The 18,604-nt window shown below is 42.7% G+C and overlaps 1 protein-coding gene across 4 annotated transcripts in view; it reads left to right on the forward strand.

Annotated features, from left to right (window-relative positions):
* The window catches only part of GPC3 (glypican 3), a 402,420-nt gene that overhangs the window by 23,067 nt on the left and 360,749 nt on the right, over positions 1-18,604 (forward strand). For 2 of the 4 annotated variants that reach the window (XM_088028917.1, XM_088028918.1), the window contains one exon: positions 8,053-8,214. The exons of 1 other annotated variant lie outside the window; for it this stretch is intronic. In XM_088028917.1, coding sequence (XP_087885043.1) covers positions 8,053-8,214 — 162 coding nt within the window. The remainder of the gene's footprint in view (positions 1-8,052; positions 8,215-18,604) is intronic. One more of the 4 variants, XM_088028919.1, reaches the window with a different exon arrangement.

An 18,604-nucleotide genomic window follows, 5' to 3' on the forward strand; every position in this document is an offset into this window, starting at 1 on the left:
GCACATGTTGACTGCTGGTTGGGAATGGGGTCCAGAAAGAACCTGTTTGTGGGAGAGTGTAGCTAGCGGTCTAGGGATTCAACCTTTACCAGGCATGAAATGATACGCAGTTAATTGACAGTTGGCAGTAGAGATAAAAGTAAATCATTCTTTAATTCTCAGGCTTAGAGAATGGCTTATCTCCAGGGTTGCTTTAAACTCCCAGTACTCCAGTGTGGTAGCGACATTTTGGCCTGCCTTTTACAGAGGCAGAGTCTGTGGTGGCCCCAGGCATGATCTTTGATTTGAAGTCTGAGCTCGTGATACCCAGGTGCACCCTCTGCAAGGTCATGTTCTTTCAGGCTAAATAACAGAAGGGTAACCTTCAGCTGGGTTCCCTAAGATGATTTCTTCCACCAGCAATCATGACTTTCCCCACCGGTTTCGAATGAAGTCATTTCTTTCATCTGTATTCCTATCTTGATTAGTGAGAAATTAATGAGCGTGTAAGATTTGATTTAGATAATGATTAATTAGGGGAAAAGGCACTGTTCTAATAGCACGTCACTATTATATGCTAAGGAAATTAGTTAATATTTTTGGATGGCTAATCGACTTGTCCTCCGTTTAAAAAAATACCTTTTAAAAGTGTCTGATATGATTTTTTGGTTCATTAGTAGAGCAACCTGCACTTAATCCCTTGGATAATTTTAATAGGCATCTATTACTTTCCCTACAAGTCATGAAGCAACCAGTTTGGGATATCATTCATTCTTCTGCTTAATATTTCTTTAATGATGATATTACATCATTTTTTTAGCACAATGTACCTTTGTTAGCAAAAAAAAAAATAATCTGCCGTTCATAAAGCAGACCTTGGCAAAGAAATGTGTCAAATCATCATATATATATATGTATATATGGAAAAGATTTCAATTTTCATTGTTACTGAGCCCTGACGATTCCCCCTCTTCTGTTGTTGTTCGAATATGTTTTATCTGCTCTTAGAAAAGTATAAGGAGCAAGGTCTACATTAATATTTCTTATGTTCTTTATTGTGTTTTTTTAATGGGATTTTTGACAATTTATAGTCATTAGTAAAATTGCAGTGGAGTAAAATAACCAACGTATAGAACACAATAAAGGTAATTAGAGAACTGGCAGGCTGGAAGTGACCTTGAGTGGTTATTTAGTCCATTCCCAGTTTCAGGCCGTAAGACTCATCCTCCTACGCAGCACTCCTCCTCGAGTTCTGCTTTTGTTCGAGAACCAACAGCAGACCTTTATAGCCTGGGGGGCCAAGCCCCCAGGTTTCTCTGCGCACTCCCATTCTACCCTGAGAAGCTAGCTGTGCCCCACATACCAGCAGGCAGGTTAGTCTTGCTGCTGCCAAACCCATTGTACCCCTTCGCCTCTTCAAATCCTTCCCATCTAGCTCAAGTCCTACCTCTCCCCTGGAAGTTTCGTTTGGCCCCCAGAGCCTCTGGTGAGCACTCATTTATCTAGCAAATGTTGTCCGTAGGACGTATTTTAAAAACCAACTTGATTGAGATAATTCACAAACAGTAAAATACACCTGGGCTGAGGGAAGCATTTAATGAGTTTTTACACATGTACGCACCCATGAAACCCCCTATCCCCAGTGAAAATAGACTCTTTCCATCACCTCAGAAAAGATACTGCGTATTTTGTCACCTGACCACATACCAACTTTTACTGTTCTCTAGCTATTTTTGTGTGAAAGTCTGGTCTCTGTGTGTGAGTTTTGTATTTGTTTATTTTAATGTTGCTTAACACATACTGTGCCAAGAAGGCCAAGAGCTTTACCCACATCATCTCACTCAGTCCTTGCAATGACTCTGTAAGGTAAATGCTATTGATAATCCCCTTTTAGAGATAGGGACAGAAAGGCATGTGGGATTTAAGTGACCTACCCTTGCTTGTGCGGCTAGCCAGTGGTGGCGTAGGACCACATGATAAGCAACTTGACAAGGGGGCCACACTGTGTTTGCTCTTTCCCGCCCATAGTGCCTGCCATGATGCTGACCTCCAGGCCATTAATACTTGCTGATTTGGAATAAAATCCAATAGAACAGATGTATTTAGACAGACCTACAGCACATTGTTCACTGTCCTCTTCCAATTAGGGGCAGGGCTCAGGCCTGAAATGGGGTCTCCGAGTGAATGTGTGAGCCTATGACCGCAAGTTCTTGAATGGAGCCAAAAAAAGAGCAAGAACCGGGCCCAAAGGACAGAGGTCAAGAAAGCAAGGCCACAGGTAGCCAAGGCTGAGACATCCCCTGACACAGGAGTACACATCAGGAAACAGCCTTCTGTGGTCCACCTGTGCCCTAGCCTCTGAGAGGGGAAGTAACTGGTAAGGGTGCCCAGCTTGGGTACACGTGGCAAGAATCCTCCAGAGGAAAGCTGCCATAACCCAAATATCCCTTTTTAGTTGTCGGACCCAGAAGCGGACCCAGTGTGCAGGGAAGACATTGCCTCAAAATAATCAGAAATAAATTACTTTATAGTCCCTTCAAGTGAAACAGCTATTTGTGTATCTTCAAGATGTTTGGAAATTGATTTTTGTGATATTTAAAAATATTTTTCCAAGATCAAAGTTAAGTGCACAGATGTAAAATTTTCGGGGTCATCTGCCTCCACTCCCTCGTTTTAGATCAGAGAGACACGAAGTTGTTTTTACCCGTGTTCTCGATCTGAGGCCCTCATTAATTCAACATTATATGCGCAGGGCTGAGTGGGATCGACGGGGCATCCCAAGGAGATGGGTGTCATTCTCTGTTCTTCAGGAATGGAAAATCTAGGAGAGGAGATTATAGTATGAAGGTACTTTTTAATCCTCCAAAATAAATGTGAACTAGCAGCCCTGTAATGACTTCAGTTAATTTTTTTTTAAGCATCTGAGAATGCAAAGTTATTAAGCTCCAAAGACTTGAACCTTTCTGGCTCATTTGAATAGTCAGTTGCTGAGCCTTCGCCTCATCTCCAGCCCAGGCTATATTGCTTGTCTCTAGTCCCATTTCCCAGCCAAATTCCATTTTTATATAAAAAATGAGCACCTCTCTGGTGAGTGTGGTCAAGGATTACTTTTCCTTTCCATCTAATAAAGGAGTTATTTTCCCTTGACCATCTTTTGTTTCTGACATTCTTAAAGAATGCTTTGCTATTTATTATGTCTTTTGTACGTTGCATCTGATTTTTTGAATTGGCCTTTCTGCTTTCATTCATACAAGTATGTACCAGTTCTTGGTGTACCTCCTTAGTTATTTGCCCTTGGTTACTTTTTATTTATCCCACTTGAGATTTGGTTTCCAGAGGAATTCTTTGTTTCGTTGATGAGGATTCCTCTCTAAATTCTTTCTCTACTTCTTTTGGTTCTGCTTTGTTTCTTTCATGCGTCTGTTCCTGCACTGAAATGGTTCTGTTTCATTATTGTCATTTCATTTAGGCATGTCTAGCTCTCCTGGCCCACTTTGTTCCTTATGTTCTCTTGTGCTGAAGCTTATTTTAAGCTGGCCTATGAGTTATATGAAATTTACTTAAAATGTTTTTCCCTTTGGTATATATTCCTCTCCTTCCTGGCTTGGAAATTCTGAATTCGTATCAGCTTATAGATGTTTTTATTTCCTCAAATACATAGCTAACTCTTAGCACCCAGATCAGTGGTCCTGGTTTACTGATTGATCAGGTACTTTTAACCGGGAGGGAGGATAGATGTTACTATATGGTACATTTCTTATATCAGGATATAACCTACATCTTTCTTCATGATGTCTGACATCTTTCCCCCCAAATTCTCACTTGACATTTTGTTCTGTTCAAGATGTTTGGCTCAACGAATTCTTGAGGTAGTGGGAGATTTTACAATGATAAGACTTGACCAAGCCAGGGAAGGGGCCACACTATGCAAGCTCTAAGTTACCAAACTGATGTCATGGTGATTCAGAGAGGTGGTCCTGGGTTTCTGCAGGTACACTGAGTGGTTTGTTACCTTCTAAGACCCAACAACTCATAGTACTGCACAGAGGAAAGATCTGAGCCCCGTTACTTTGTGATTCCCACTAGCTAGAGCTGGTGGCAATAGGAACATAATCAACAGCTACCCTGCCGAATAAACCCTACCATTCCCGAAAACTGGAAGTCCTCACCAGTGGAAATTTAGAAACACAAAGGATTTTATTTAGAACATTTAATTTTGTGAATGTATTCAAATACAGATATTTTAAACACACATGACTTAGGCATCAGTTTACCAAGAAAGTAGATGAAACATTGCCAAATGGACAGGAACTTGGTACATGGCAAGTATCTGCTCTATAGGATTTTCCTATCTACGCGTGTGTCCCAACCAACCTTGTTTAAATCTAGATTAGCCACTCTTCCCGAAGGGGACTCTTTCCCTTCGTGGTCCAGTAAACCGCATCAGTTTCTACTCCTAGAATAGCATTACATTTTGTAACCGCCCGTAGAAAGAACACAGTGAGCTAGAACTAGCTCTGTTTTGTTTTTTCAGAAGATAATCATAAAGCCTTTAGGCTTAGACCGTATTTAAAATCGGTTTAAGGCTTGTCTATGAGATTGACATTTATAGGAGATAAATCTGAACTCTGTGTCTCCAGACCCCAAATTGTATTTTGACACATTAAATATCACCTTTCTATCCAGTGCTATAAATTGCAGTGCTGGATTCGGTTTGGTGATATGTATTATCTGTGCTCTCCGTTGACAACTTTTGTCAGCTCCCTTGAGGAAGGGGAGGGGGAGAGCTCAAAGTCCATACCCTGGACTCCCAGCAGTGATGTCATGTGAGGCAATACTTGATGAATTTCAGTCCTAAATTAAGAAAATAAAACTTGGACACGTACATTAAGGTCATGATTAACTGGAATTCCTAGGGAAATAAGATGTAATAGAAATAAATTTTCTGGTCACTTAGGACTAGCTAGTCTCTCACCGCACACCCCGCCCCCCATCTTTTAAAACCTCAGTTGTTACAGAGCTGTCTAAAATGTCTGCCTATGCTTTCCTTCAATAAGATTTGATGTTTATTACAGGACCTTACTTTGCCAAAGACCTTACAGGACTTTGGGGGAGTCTTCCCTCTACCCCATACACATGTTTTGTCATCCTGGCTAACTATGTTGCTTTTTTGCACTCATCTCCTATGCCTTAGGTATTTATCTCTGTTAACCCCTTTAGACAGTGAACTCTTTGGGGTAAGGACCATGTCTCTCTTGTTCGAAGTGGTACCTCCGCCATGTAGTGCAGTGCTTGGCACATAGAAGATGAGTCCAATTGAGTCCTCTGAGAAGCAGATGCCAGTATGGCACTAGATGTCTAAGGGAAACCTTTGTGAAGGAAAATGAGCAGGGAGCTGAAGGCTGCTGGAAGAACCCTCACACTGTGGTGCAGGTCTGACCCTGTGGCGGAGGAGGGAGGGAAAGAAGGAAGGTAGGGTAGGAAGAATCTTTGACAGCAGTACAGTTTTAAGAAAGTTTTGTCAAGGTCAACGGGGAGTCCTTGAGCCCAAATCCCTGTCAGCAAAGTTCTGTGTCTCACAGACCTTAGCATCTTTGTTGTGCTCTTGTCATTGGCTGGGGCAGCCCCTGGGGATTGTGGCTCGGGTACAACATGGTGGTGAGCTCAGAGCACAGCAGCTGGGGCCATTTGTCAGTTACACGCAGCGCAATAGGAGATCTGAGATGTGCGTGTTCATGGCCCCTGCAGAAGGATCTCAACAAATGCTCATTGGAGGGAGAGTCTGAGTACAGTGGGAGTTGCAGAAGAGAAGGGAGACTGGACTTAATAATCACTGAGCCCTAATATTTGCTAGTATCGGTGGAGGATATAAAATCATTGGACTCCCCCTCATTTCCTTCGTCTCTCCTCAGATGTTACCTGATGAAAGAAGCCTTCCCTGACTACCCTGTATTATAGAATTGTTGCTGCCGCCACCAGCTACCCGTTCTCCCTGGCTTTGGTTTTTAAACATTAAAAAAAAAAATAACAGCTTTATTGAGGTATAATTAACATACAATAAAGTACATATTTTAAGGGTATAATTTAATAATTTTGACACGTGTACAGCCATGAGACAATCACTGCAACCAAAATTATGAAAATATCCATCGCTCTGACAAATTTCCTCTCTCCCGCCCCCTCCCTGCCCCGTGTCCCCTCCCCAGCAAACACTGAACTGCTTTCTGTCATTATAGGTTAATTTTCATTTGGTAGACTTTTGTATAAATGGAACCATAGAGTATGTAATTTTTTTATGTGGCTTCTGTTGCTTAGCATAATGTTTTTGGGGTTCATCCCCATGGTAGCACGGATCAAGAGTTCATTCCTTTGTATGGCTGAGTAGTAATCCACTGTATGTATATATCACAGTTTGTTTTCCCTTCCTTCCTTTGTTCTATTTTCTCTGTAGTACTATCACTACTTGACTATGTGTGTGTGTGTATGTTTGTGTGTGTGTGTATAGTTTATTACATATATATACACACACACCATATATATACACAAACTGTACATATACACAACATATATACAAAGTACATATGCGTGCCAGTTTATATCTGCTATATCCGTGGTGCTTGGCACGTGGTAGGTGCCCAATAAAATTTTTGTTGAATGACTCTCATCTACTCCCCTGGCTTCACTTTTCATTCATATGCTGATGACATCCACGGGTGCAGAAATGCCTTGTGTCACCAGTGAAGAGCTGAGCATGACAAAGGTTTCAGTCATTGGGAAACTTGGCAGATGATCATTATTAACTGAGACATAGAACACCAGAGATGGAACTGTGTGTGTGTGTGTGTGTGTGTGTGTGTGTGTGTGTGTGTGTGTGTGTGTGAGATACATCGAGTTCAGTTTGGGGTATGCTCAATTTGAGATGCCCATGGAGTGGTTGCAGATGTGGTTTTGGAGCTCAGGAGAGAGGTGAGGGCTGTGTTAGGGAGTTCAGCGGTCATGTGGGTATAGATGAGATCATGGGTGGGGAGAGATGTAGAACGCGGGGGACGGTCAATGACATTAAAGTGACAGGCAGAAGAAGAGGAAGCACAGAAAGGCAGATAAGAGTGGCCGTAGCAGTAGGTGTGTGCGTGCACGCATGTGGTGCGTGTGTGTGTGTGTGTGTGTGTGTGTGTGTGTGTGTGTGTGTGTGTGTGTGTGTGTTGGGGGTAGGTTCACTAAAACAAGGGAGGAGGAGAGCCCTTTAAGAAGGAGAGATTAGTCGACTGTGAGGGATGCTGTAAAAGGTCACATTGGATGAGGACTAAGAAGAGGTTCTGCTTCCCTAATTTTGGAATAAGCGAGGAGATTCTTCATTTGGCAACTTTTTATGGAGCTGCAAAAATGAAAAGGTACTGTGCATCATAAGTGAGGTGGCAAGGAAGTAGCTCAGGAGTTCAGATTCTAGCGCTATTTGAATAGCGCTAGAATGTTGTAGTTGTAAGGGATTTTGGTGATTGTCTGAATGTTAATATTGTCCTCTGGTTTATTCCTCTGTGAATCTTACCCCAGACCTTTAGTTAACAACAACAGCAAAGCTTTGATATGATATTGATGTTTGAATCATTTATCCCAAAAATCCACATTGGGTTGGCAGACATACATTTCATTAGGAAATCATAACCGGAATTTTGAAAATTGCCTCTTGGTTGTGCTCTCATTCATAAATTATAATCAAGAAAAATAAATTGTAGGAGTGAAGATTAATCTTTTAACGGACAAATTAAATATCGGTGTTCAATGACGTATACTTGGTGCTATAAATTAGTTTGTGCAGAATTTATGAGTCAAACCTAGGCAATTAATTCTAATGGTTATTCAAAAAGAATCAGTCATAAAGGTAATTGGGGGAAAGCAGGGATTAGTTAAGATAAACACTAATTTTGAATAATCAAGATTTTATTGTGTTTTTAAAAAAATGCATTGTCTTGCCTTGTTCGCTTCATTTATGTGTGTGTGTGTGTGTGTGTGTGTGTGTGTGTGTGTGTGTGTGACATTCTGCTTACTGAAACATGAAAAACTTGTTTGTTTCAGGATCAGATCTGCAAGTATGTCTCCCCAAGGGCCCAACATGCTGCTCCAGAAAGATGGAAGAAAAATACCAACTGACAGCGCGGTTGAACATGGAACAACTGCTTCAGTCTGCAAGTATGGAGCTCAAGTTCTTGATCATCCAGAATGCCGCAGTTTTCCAAGGTGAGTGCTGGGGATCATTTTAGATGTGCTGCCCTATGGCATCATTCTCTGGGCACCGGGCTTTCAGATGCTAAGTATAATTTATAAATTACCATGCCAGCATTAATGCTTGACAGAGAAACTTCCCAGTGAGAGATTCTGTTTAAGGAACAACACAGTTTTTAGAGACACTGAGTTTCACTCTTTGGAGAGGTGGACATTGTCCAAAGTCATTGTCCAAGGACATTCTGTTTACCTGTGCGCAGAGGCTGCAAATCCCTACAGAAAGGGTAAATGATATCTTCTCTCAACAAGCCCTGAAGACTGGTTTAAAAAAAAACAAAAGAGGTTGCTTAAATACCAGTTTTCTCCAGGCGTGGGTTAGATGCTTGTGGAACACGCCTGAACTCCTTCTGACCGCGGGGACCATTTCCAGAGAGATCAGGAGCTTGACTCGACAGCCCTACATTTTCTTATTTGCGTGAGTGGTTACCTCTTCTTTCTTTGTGAGTCTCCGTCCTTACTACACCTGTGTGTGACTGTGAAAGGAGCTGTTGTGGCATTTGCCAGAATGGGTCAGAAATTCCATTTCTCCTCACTAACTTGCAGGACTGTCCCAGCAGGATGGAGAGTACCTCCCTTGACTCAAAGACCCAGCTAGGGATGACGGTGATAAAGTGCTCTATATGTATTCATTCTTTTAATCTTCACAATAACCCTACGAAGTAAGTCTTATTATCAGCATCCCCATTTAACAGATGAAAAGCCAAGGCACAGAATGGTTAAGTGACTTGCTCAAGGCCACATAACTAATAAATGGTGAAAGCAGGATTTGAACCCAGGCGGGCCTGGCTCTTAGAGTCTGTTTTTTTTAACTACCTCGATATGCTGCCTCCTGGGAGGGGAAATTAATTACAGTTATTGGGGCTTGTTTCTATCTTTCCTGAGGCATGGGACACCAGCCACCTTTTTCTTGCTCTACAGAGAATTGGGGTCAGATAGAAAAATAACGCTTCTGATGACTTGATGTTCCAAATTTGTAGGTTTATGGCACCTTGATAAGGATTGACCTCTTTGAATTTTAAGGTAGGTTGATTATAGCTTATTTTGTGTGTTACAAGGAGAATCTTAGAATTAGCTGAGAAAATTATTCAAATTAGCTAATAAAGCATACATTCATAATAGTTTCGTGGGTCAAAGCCTCAGGGGATGTTGGGTTGATTATATGAAGTACAGTACAGAAGCGCGAGGTATTTGTTCACTTATTTATGCGGCCAGACTCTTGTGAAGAGTTTGTTGAGACTAACAATTTGGCAATTGAATGAATAATTTAAGCTCATTTTAAAAATACATGTACCATTCATGTACTTCTTAGATTAGTTTTGGAGCTGATCTGCTGGCTGAAAGTGGGGTGGTAAGAAGTGATGGGACATGAGAATTGGGTCAAAGCAGAGAGCTGAAACTTACTCTTCGGGGGTGTCCAGGTGCTTTTCAGAATGGAGCGTTTGTGATTTGTTTCATTCTCAGAATGACCCGACCCACTGATGTTATCTGACAACTGTGGGCCCGCCGGAGGCGGGCGGGAGAGCGATTGCGCTCACAGTCCAGCATGCAGAGTAGCGGACATGGCTGCCTTTCTGAGGGCCTGGGGTGTCAGCCTTCCCATCTCTGCCCAGTCCTGCATTGTGCATATTGTGTTTTCTAGGCCCGGAGTAGCACAAGACGAGGAGAGAAAGGAAGTTCTGACCAGATTTTGATTGGCTTTAGCGTGGAGGTTGAACACTAGTCGTGTGAACGGAGGCTGGAAAGTGGGGGTGGGGGTAGCATCTACTAGTTGTATCTTCTCTCTCTCTCTCTCTCTTTTTCTCACCCAAACACATGTACACACACAAATACGTATTATTTCTCCAGTTGTGAACATAGGAGGACAAGTTTGGCAAAGGAACATGGAGACAACTCAGTGATGTCTGAACTCGCTGCGGGTGCCTTCTACCTCATCACCATATGGACTCAATTCTTCCTCTTGTTTCATTCCCTTATTCTTTCCCTGCTTCACATTTAGAACAAATAAACCCCATAAGAAAAAAGAAACCATGGTCCCAGACCTCAAGGCAATTATGCCATGTTTGTAGAAACATCGCCCCCGAATTCTTTCTGTAACAAACATTGGGAGGGACAAGACTAAAATCAGGGACCGCTGCAAGCTGATGTATTATTGCTTGCTAAGAAAAAGAGGGCAGCCACTTTTTCCCCCTTATAATTACTTATTATTCTGACGAGCTGAAATTGGGAGGGCACAGTTGTTTCTTCCTTAAAATACGCTCCCTCCCCAAGATTCCGGTAGACCAAATCCGTGCTCCAATACTTCACTCCTATGAAATTTGATGCAAGCTATTTTCTCCACCACATGAAGTTGAAGAAAGCTCATCTTGATATTGGCCTAGATCCACACTCTCTTTAGGATTCCTTCACTCGTCCACACTGGGGGTATTTAAGCTGTGAATGCTTTCTGCAAATATGTGCACAGTTCCACGAGCAATCCTTACTGCCTCGATTTGGATTTTATGTCTTCGTTTGCAAGAAGCCTTTGCCCTCATAAATGAGCCTGGGGCCCTTTGCTACAGTGGTTGGAGCGCTCTCTCGCTAATGTTGTTTTGATAATGATTGAAGCATTAAAAAAAAAGTTGTTCTTTATTTTCAATCTTTGCATTGCCTCGTTTCCTAAATTTAATTTACTTGGATGTGCTTAGTAAAATGGGGCAGCACAATTGTTTTTTGTTTCTGCTTAATTAATTCTTCTTGAAAAACTCCACTAAAAGATTTTTTTTCTCTTTTTCTTCTCCCCTACCTAATAATAATTACGATGATAGTAATACTAATGGCAATTTATTAAGTGCCTCCTACATGATGCTTACTCTTACATAATTCTCTCATAGGATTTATCTCCATTTTACAGATGAGGAAACTCATCGATGCCCCAGCTTCTTCCAAGCCATCATGTGACATGGTCGTCCTTGTTCTTGGTGTGCTTGAGATGAAGCAAAATTAGGAAGTTGTAGGATCTGTGGTCCTTGAGATGAAAACCGGCATCGAATTTTGAATGTTTCAGCCTCTCTCCGCCATCTCTACACCTTCAAACAAAGCTCAGAGCTTTGTTTTCCTTGCAGAATGTCATTCTAACTTTCAGACGTGTCCTATCAGGGAGTATTTGGGGGGTATGCCTAGGAATTTTTTCTGTATTGTGGATGATTCCAGTCTTCCCCAAGGTGCCACTGACTTTGAGGGAGAACATGCTTCAGCTTTTCTGGAAGTTGCCTAACCTGCAACTTGAACTGGCTTCTTCAGAGGGGAGAAACAGGGGTTAAGCAGAAGACATCCCTGTGCTCCCGAAATGCATGGAGCTCCTGCTGAGGTGGCTGAGAGCTTCTCAGGTCCTTGTTCTGTGGCTACTGCTGTTCCAAATTTATGCATGGTCTTTTGGCAGGCTGGATTTTCTAGTTTTCTAGCCAGTGGTAGATAAGGAGTTAGGTGGAAGGGTTATGGAAGAATGCCAGAGGGAGGTACCTATGAGAAGCAAGAAGTTATGAGTGCCAGGAAGGGTGGAAGACAGAGAAGTAGACTCGGGGGCTCACTGAATGGGGCAGTCCTGAGGGCATTCCGTAGAGGGGTGCATCCTACATGCCTCAGTAGCCCCTATATTATAGGAGGTCCAACAGCCGGTGTCCATAGTGATGGTTGTGAATCAAAGAAAGATCAAATTACTTGCACCGTTTTTCTTTTCCTTCACATTTTCATTTGAAGTGGCTAAAATATATTTGGGGGGTGGTGTCTGAAAGGCAATGAAAGAAACACATGGCTTGGAGTCAGAACATCTAGGTTCTAATTCTAGTTCGGTATTGGTAAGCTTTATGACTTTAGGTGGTTATTTAGACTCCATTAGCCTCAGTTCTGCGATCTACAAAATGGGGGTAATAATTACAGTCCTGCTTCCCCCCATAGGGTCGAGGTAGTATATATGAAAGTGTCTTGAAAACTGTGAAGCACTGTATTCGAGCACTATTATCTAGACAGCTCACTTATGTGGCCTGCTTTACCCCGGGTGGTGCCAGACCCATGGCGCATTGCCATTACAGACGTGAGCCTTGATAAAGCCGGAGGTCACGATATACTTCACCCACTTTTGCCCCCTACAGATGATATTCAAACAGCTTCTGGGCACAGGTGAGAGAGCACTTGGGTAAAGTAGCCTTTGAAAAGGGGGTTTCTTTTGTACCTTCTTAGATGCGAAACTGTGCTGTTTGAAATGTCAGTACTGCCAGGAGCAGTCCTTTTTCTCCAGCTTCCCGAAGCTTCTCTTCTGGCCCCTATCTGGTATATTTTACACACAAACAAGCAGCGCGAGTGGGAAGGGTTTGTTGTGTTCAGGCCATATATCATTTTTTCAGGCCGTATTTTATTTGCATTGTCTGGCCCACGAAATTCTGGCAGTGTTGGAAGGTTTCTTCTACCTGCTTTCTACGGAGGAGACGAAAAAGACATTTCCACATGGCGGGGGGCAGTGGGGTGGGGGGACCGTGTTTCTGTGCTGCTGTCTCCCCACTCCCTTGCTTCCCATTTCCATCTGCTCTTGGCAGTTCTTACACTTTTTTTTTTTTTTTTCTGTCAGATTCCTGTCTCTCCCACTCCCCCTAAAGAAAATTGACCTTGGTTAGAACACCCTTTTCCATCAGCTCGGAGCAATTTCTCCAGTCATTTCTGCTTGAAATAACTGTTTAGGGACATTATTCAAGCAAAGCTTTTTTCCTTCACAGTTAATATGTGACTAAATAATTGCTCGAATGTTGATAAACATGTTTTTGAGATTCAATCATTTGTTAATTTAGTTTTTATAATGTTGTGGGGGTTTTAAGTGAGCACTGAGCAATTTTTCTCCATTTCACAATTTTTCCCCTTGACTAGTCTGACAGTTCTCCTGCTCACGCTCCAGCTCCGTGGGGGCCGAGCCCCACTGAGTCCCTGACTCCGACCACGGGTCATCCTGTCACAGCCCTTTCTTCTTTGAAAATAACGTACGGGAGAGAATAATTACGTTGATGTCTAATCAGAACTTAATTCCTTTGCTAGGGCTAAATGTAATAATATTAAACTGGATAGAAGAATTTTAGGAACGCAAGCCATGACCATGAGCGAGGTGATATATCCTCAAAAATGTAAATTATTAATCAAACCACTCATCTGTACAGCAAAGCTCTAGTAATCCCATTATAAAAGGGTGAATTTCTCATCAGAGCCCAGAAGATGCTGGTTTTAATTAGTGTACTTTTATGGCGCTGACTCAAAGAGATATTTTGGTTACAGAGTTTTTTAAAAAAATGCGATTCTTTAATTATTAGTGCTATTGGAAACACAATTGGAAACTGGGTGTTTAAAGTCATTTTAGTTTTAAACTTAGAACTTTTGGATTCAAGTCGGTTTCAAAATTCTGTGGCTTTCACAGAGCCAGAGGCTGGGGGAGTTGTAAACCTTTACTGTGCCCTCTTATTGATTTAGAAAAGTCAGTCATTAGGCTGAAAACTGTTTAATAAAAAGAGCTTAGAAAAATGACTCAGTGTGCGGGTGGAGACTGTTCTGGGGCCAATGTGAGGTGAGGAGATTATACAGATTAACTCTTTACCCCAGCCCCGGTCCCTCAATTCAACAGGGTTCTGAACAGACCCCCTCTGGCTGCCATGCTCCTGCCCACCTTCTCACTAGTGTGCCCAACGAAGCAAATTAAAGGACATTGTCCCTGCCCTCTAGAAGCTTCCAGGAAAAATACCACTTTTGCCTCGAGTGATTACCCCCTCCTTACCCCCACCGGGATTTGTTTACTTTCTGAAAACATATGTTTCCTCCTCCTCTTTCTGTCTCACTGAGTGGTGGTACCTGAGAGCGGAGTAATGAAGCATATGTTTGAGAGATTTGAATTCTCCTGTCAGTAGAGTGGAGACAGAAACGATTTTCCTTTAAGCTGGAAGCGGTAACGTAGAAATTAAAAACACCTTTCCCTCTGTGGACTGTGGGAAGCTTCCAGGGGCTGAGGTGCACCCCTGTACCCCTCCTTTTTTCCCCCCTCATCCTGGCTTCCAGTCAGCCACCGGGTCGTGTTTGTCCCTTCCCGTTCCCCCACATCTCCCTCTACCCCGTTCCCTTCTGCCCTCTCTGGGTCTCAGTGGTCTCGCCGAGTGCACACTGCTGCCCGATGGCCTGGTCTCCGATTTGAGTTCCAGGCTCCATCAGCTCACACCTAGATACCGGCAAAGGCAGAACTAAGTGCCATGCCTTTGGACTCCTCCTCTGGCTCCCAGGCCAGCTACAGAGTGTGATGTTTAGGAGGGCAGGCTCTGGGGTCATGTGGTGGGGTTTGGGTGAGTCTGGTAGGACAAATGGGGTGGCTGTGGAGAAGAGGAAGCTGAGGGCTTGGGCCGAGAATCAAGCCTCCCCTCCCAACATGTGCTGAGTTGGTGGGAGACAAATGGAAAGTCTCCCCCTCGAAAGTGTTCTATTAGTATCATCTCACTAAAACCTCACGGCAACCCTCTGAGGTTGACACTATGATTAGCCTCATTTTACCCTGAGGAAGTGGGGCTTTAGAGAGATGAAGGGGCTTGTCTAAGGTCAGCCAACAAATGGCAGAGGCGGCAATTGAAGCTGGGAAGGCCAGCTCCAGAGCCGGCATATTTTTTTTTTTTAGATTTTATTTATTTATTTGAGAGAGAGAGAATGAGAGATAGAGAGCATGAGAGGGAAGAGGGTCCGAGGGAGAAGCAGACTCCCCGCCGAGCAGGGAGCCCGATGCGGGACTCGATCCCGGGACTCCAGGATCATGCCCTGAGCCGAAGGCAGTTGCTTAACCAACTGAGCCACCCAGGCGCCCCTGTAACCGGCATATTATTATATATTGCCTCTCTGTATTTTGTTTCACAGTCATGGGCAACCTCCCCAATTCTAGCTGGCTTTCTTGCAGGGGACTTCTGTTGTATTGAATTAAAAAACATTTGCTGAGCAGGAACCTAGCATGTCTGGAGGCAGGCATTGTGGGGGATTCAAAGGTAAGAAGCACTTCCTGCTTACCTTCACCTTCTAGAAACCAAGACTTTTATACATGAATAACTTGGGTACAAGGCATCCCAAGAGAAATGCTCTAAGAAACGTTTAGTAGTCTTCTGTGGGGAGTAAGGGTAGATTCAGGTTTTGTGGGGCCCAAAGCTTATACAATCTGGGGGCCCTCTTTAAGAAAAAGAAGACAAAATAAAAACTACAAAATGCCCGTGGCTCTTCCAGGCGGAGGATCACAAGCGTGGGTCCCTGCAGCTTAGGTTTCAATAGCTTCCCACGAAACCCGCCTCTGTATGGGAGTGTGAGGTTGGAGAGGATTAATTCCAACTAAAGGGTAGAGGTTCTTGGAGGAGATTGCCTGTATGAATTCCCCAGACAGACATGGCTCTTGATCAAAGAGAAGGGCAGGTGAGGGAGTTAGGTAAATCAGTGCACATCTTTTTTCTAAATTAAATTAAAATTGGAAGATTATTAATTGCCTACCAGATACCAGTCTTGCTGGCCTCCCTGGCTAGCCTCGTAGCATCTCAGCCTTCCCTCTCGAAAGAGCAAGATGCCTAGGAGACATGCAGAGAGGGGCGTAGTATGACAGATGTGTGCTTGGGCTTCCGGGGGACTGGAGTCTACATCCCAGCTCTGCTAAGTCCTCTCTTTGTGACCAAGAGCAAGTTACTTCTCTCCGAAGTAAGAGGGTTAATTAAGCAGGGTTAATTCAGAGAAGGGCTGTGAAGAGTTCAGCCCTGTGTGGGTCTGTAGGAATCCAGTGAAGGGCAGCCATTGTTTCTATTATTCCCAGTTGTATGTTTGTCAGCATCATTGTAGATGGAGTAAAATATCTTGCCCTGCAGTATTGACTGTCACATATCTGGCACATATACTTAAAAAAATGCTTTTCTATGCTTTCATGTAATTATGATTCATATAAAAAAGTTCCAGTATACCCCCTCCTAATCCTATCACTCAGAAAAAATGTGTTTTCTTCCTTTCTCTCTCTCTCTCTCTCTCTCTGTGTGTGTGTGTGTGTGTGTGTGTGTGTGTTTAAGACTAAATAGTATGCACTGTCTAAATGGTCCCCTAGTGGTCTGAATGAGTTAACGTAACCTCGAGATCTAACTAGCAGTGGCAGACTCTGATTTCATTGGGTTGCTTTAGGAGAGGAAGGAGAACAAAAATGATAAAATGAACCAGGATGTTTATGATGCTTCCTCCTATGGTTGAAGTTCTTTAGCTTTAGTACTGGACCTGATTAACTGAAATGTAATCATTGGATTAGGCCAAATTCCAGTGTATTCCCTCTCCTGGGATCCTGTATTTTTCCTCTACTACTTACCAAGTTCATAGTGATACGCGTATGGATGTTTTGTTAACATGAGTCTCCTTTACTGGAGAATGAGCTCTCTGAGGGTAGGGCTTATGTGTATTCTACCTCACTGCTATATCCCCAGGTGAGATATTAGAAATTACTCACCCTAGGGGCTCCTGGGTGGCTCAGTTGGTTAAGTGACTGTCTTCGGCTCAGGTCATGATCCTGGAGTCCCGGGATCGAGTCCCGCATCGGGCTCCCTGCTCAGCAGGGAGCCTGCTTCTCCCTCGGACCCTCCCCCCTCTCATGCTCTCTCTCTCTCTCCATCTCATTCTCTCTCTCAAATAAATAAATAAAATCTTTTAAAAAGGAATTACTCACCCTAGGTGAGTAAATGTTTGAAAACACACAGATGCATGTGCACGCACGCATCTACACATGTACATAATTAAAAGAAGTAGTATTAATAGAAACAGATTTCCAACTCTTCCACTTCCTCTGCAGCAAGTACCACTACGACCAAATAGGAAAAAAAAAATACAACCTGTTGCCTGCAGCATTTATTTTCAGGTTTTATTTATTTTTATTTTTATTTTTTTTAGAGAGACAGAGCAAGCCGGGTGTGGGGGGAGGGGCAGAGGGAGAAGGAGAGAGAATCTCAGGCAGGCTTCATGTGGGGCTCGATCTCGAGATCCTGACATCATGACCTGAGCCGAAATCAAGAGTCGGACGCTTAACTGACTGAGCCACCCAGGTGCCCCTATTTTTAGGTTTTAAACTCTACTCAGATATAAGATCTTAGGAGTATAGCTAATAGGTTGACGCTTTCCCATTTTGAGATGAAATGTCTTATGCCTGAGCTTCTGTCTCTGCTTACGGCCTCACCACTCCCTGGCTTGCTGGTTGTCTTTTCTTCCAGTCTGATCTAGGCTCTTCACTGAGAACTGTGAAGAAGTCTCAGGGCCACGGATTTACACTTTGTGACCAAGACTCATGAGACTTGTGACACCTGTCAGCCTCTCCAAATATGCTCTTATGTGTCATTCCTGATTACAACGGACACTAATTCTCCCTCTCTAAATGCCAGATTAAAAAAAGTAATAGAGCAAATTTTCTTTCAGGATATTCTTTTTTTAAAAAAATAAGTTTTGACTACACAAATAAGTACCACAGGAGTCTCCCCTCCTCAGTTTGCGGTTTTACTTTCCACGGGTTCAGTTGCCCGAGGTAAACCCTAGTCTGGGATCAGATGATTCTCCTTCTGACAGATTGTCAGAAGGACAGTAGTAGCCTAACACTATGTCACCAGGCCTACCTCATCCACCTCACTTCATCTCGTCACGTAGGCATCTTATCTCACATCGCCCTGGGAAGAAGAAGGGTGAGTATGGGACAATTAAATGCTTTGAGAGAGAGCCCACATTCATAATAACTTTTATTACAGTTTATCGTTGTTATTGTTCTATTTTATTATTAGTTACTGTTGTTAATCTCTTACTGTGCCTAATTTATAAATGAGACTCTATCATAGGTATGTACATATGTACGTACAGGGAAACGTAGAGGGAAAAACATAGTCTATCTAGGGTTCTGTCCTATCCATGTTTCAGGCATCCACAGAGCATCTTGGAATGTATCCCCAAGGATAAGGAGGGGGACTACTGTACATGTTTATTGGGAAAATGAAAAAACACGAACAAAAAAGTGGAAAATAAAAATGACCTACATTTTAGCTCCCAGAGGATAATTACTATTAACATTTTGGTATATAATCTTGCATACTTTTGTTCAGTATTATACATATATAGGTGTATGTATATATTTTTCAAAAATGGATTATATAGCTTTTTCATGTGACATACGCTTCCTTCCATGTCAATAATATATTTCTATAATACAATCAAAATATAGTATTTAGAGACCACATAGTACTTAGTCATGTGGCGGTCTCATATGTTATTAATCCAACCTTCTTTATTGTTAGAAATTTAGGGTACTTCCAGTAAACCA

This window comes from Eumetopias jubatus, unplaced genomic scaffold, assembly GCF_037043125.1.
Source record: "Eumetopias jubatus isolate StellerSeaLion01/CBP00866 unplaced genomic scaffold, mEumJub1_p1.0 scaffold_11, whole genome shotgun sequence".
Classification (NCBI taxonomy): Eukaryota; Metazoa; Chordata; class Mammalia; order Carnivora; family Otariidae; genus Eumetopias; species Eumetopias jubatus.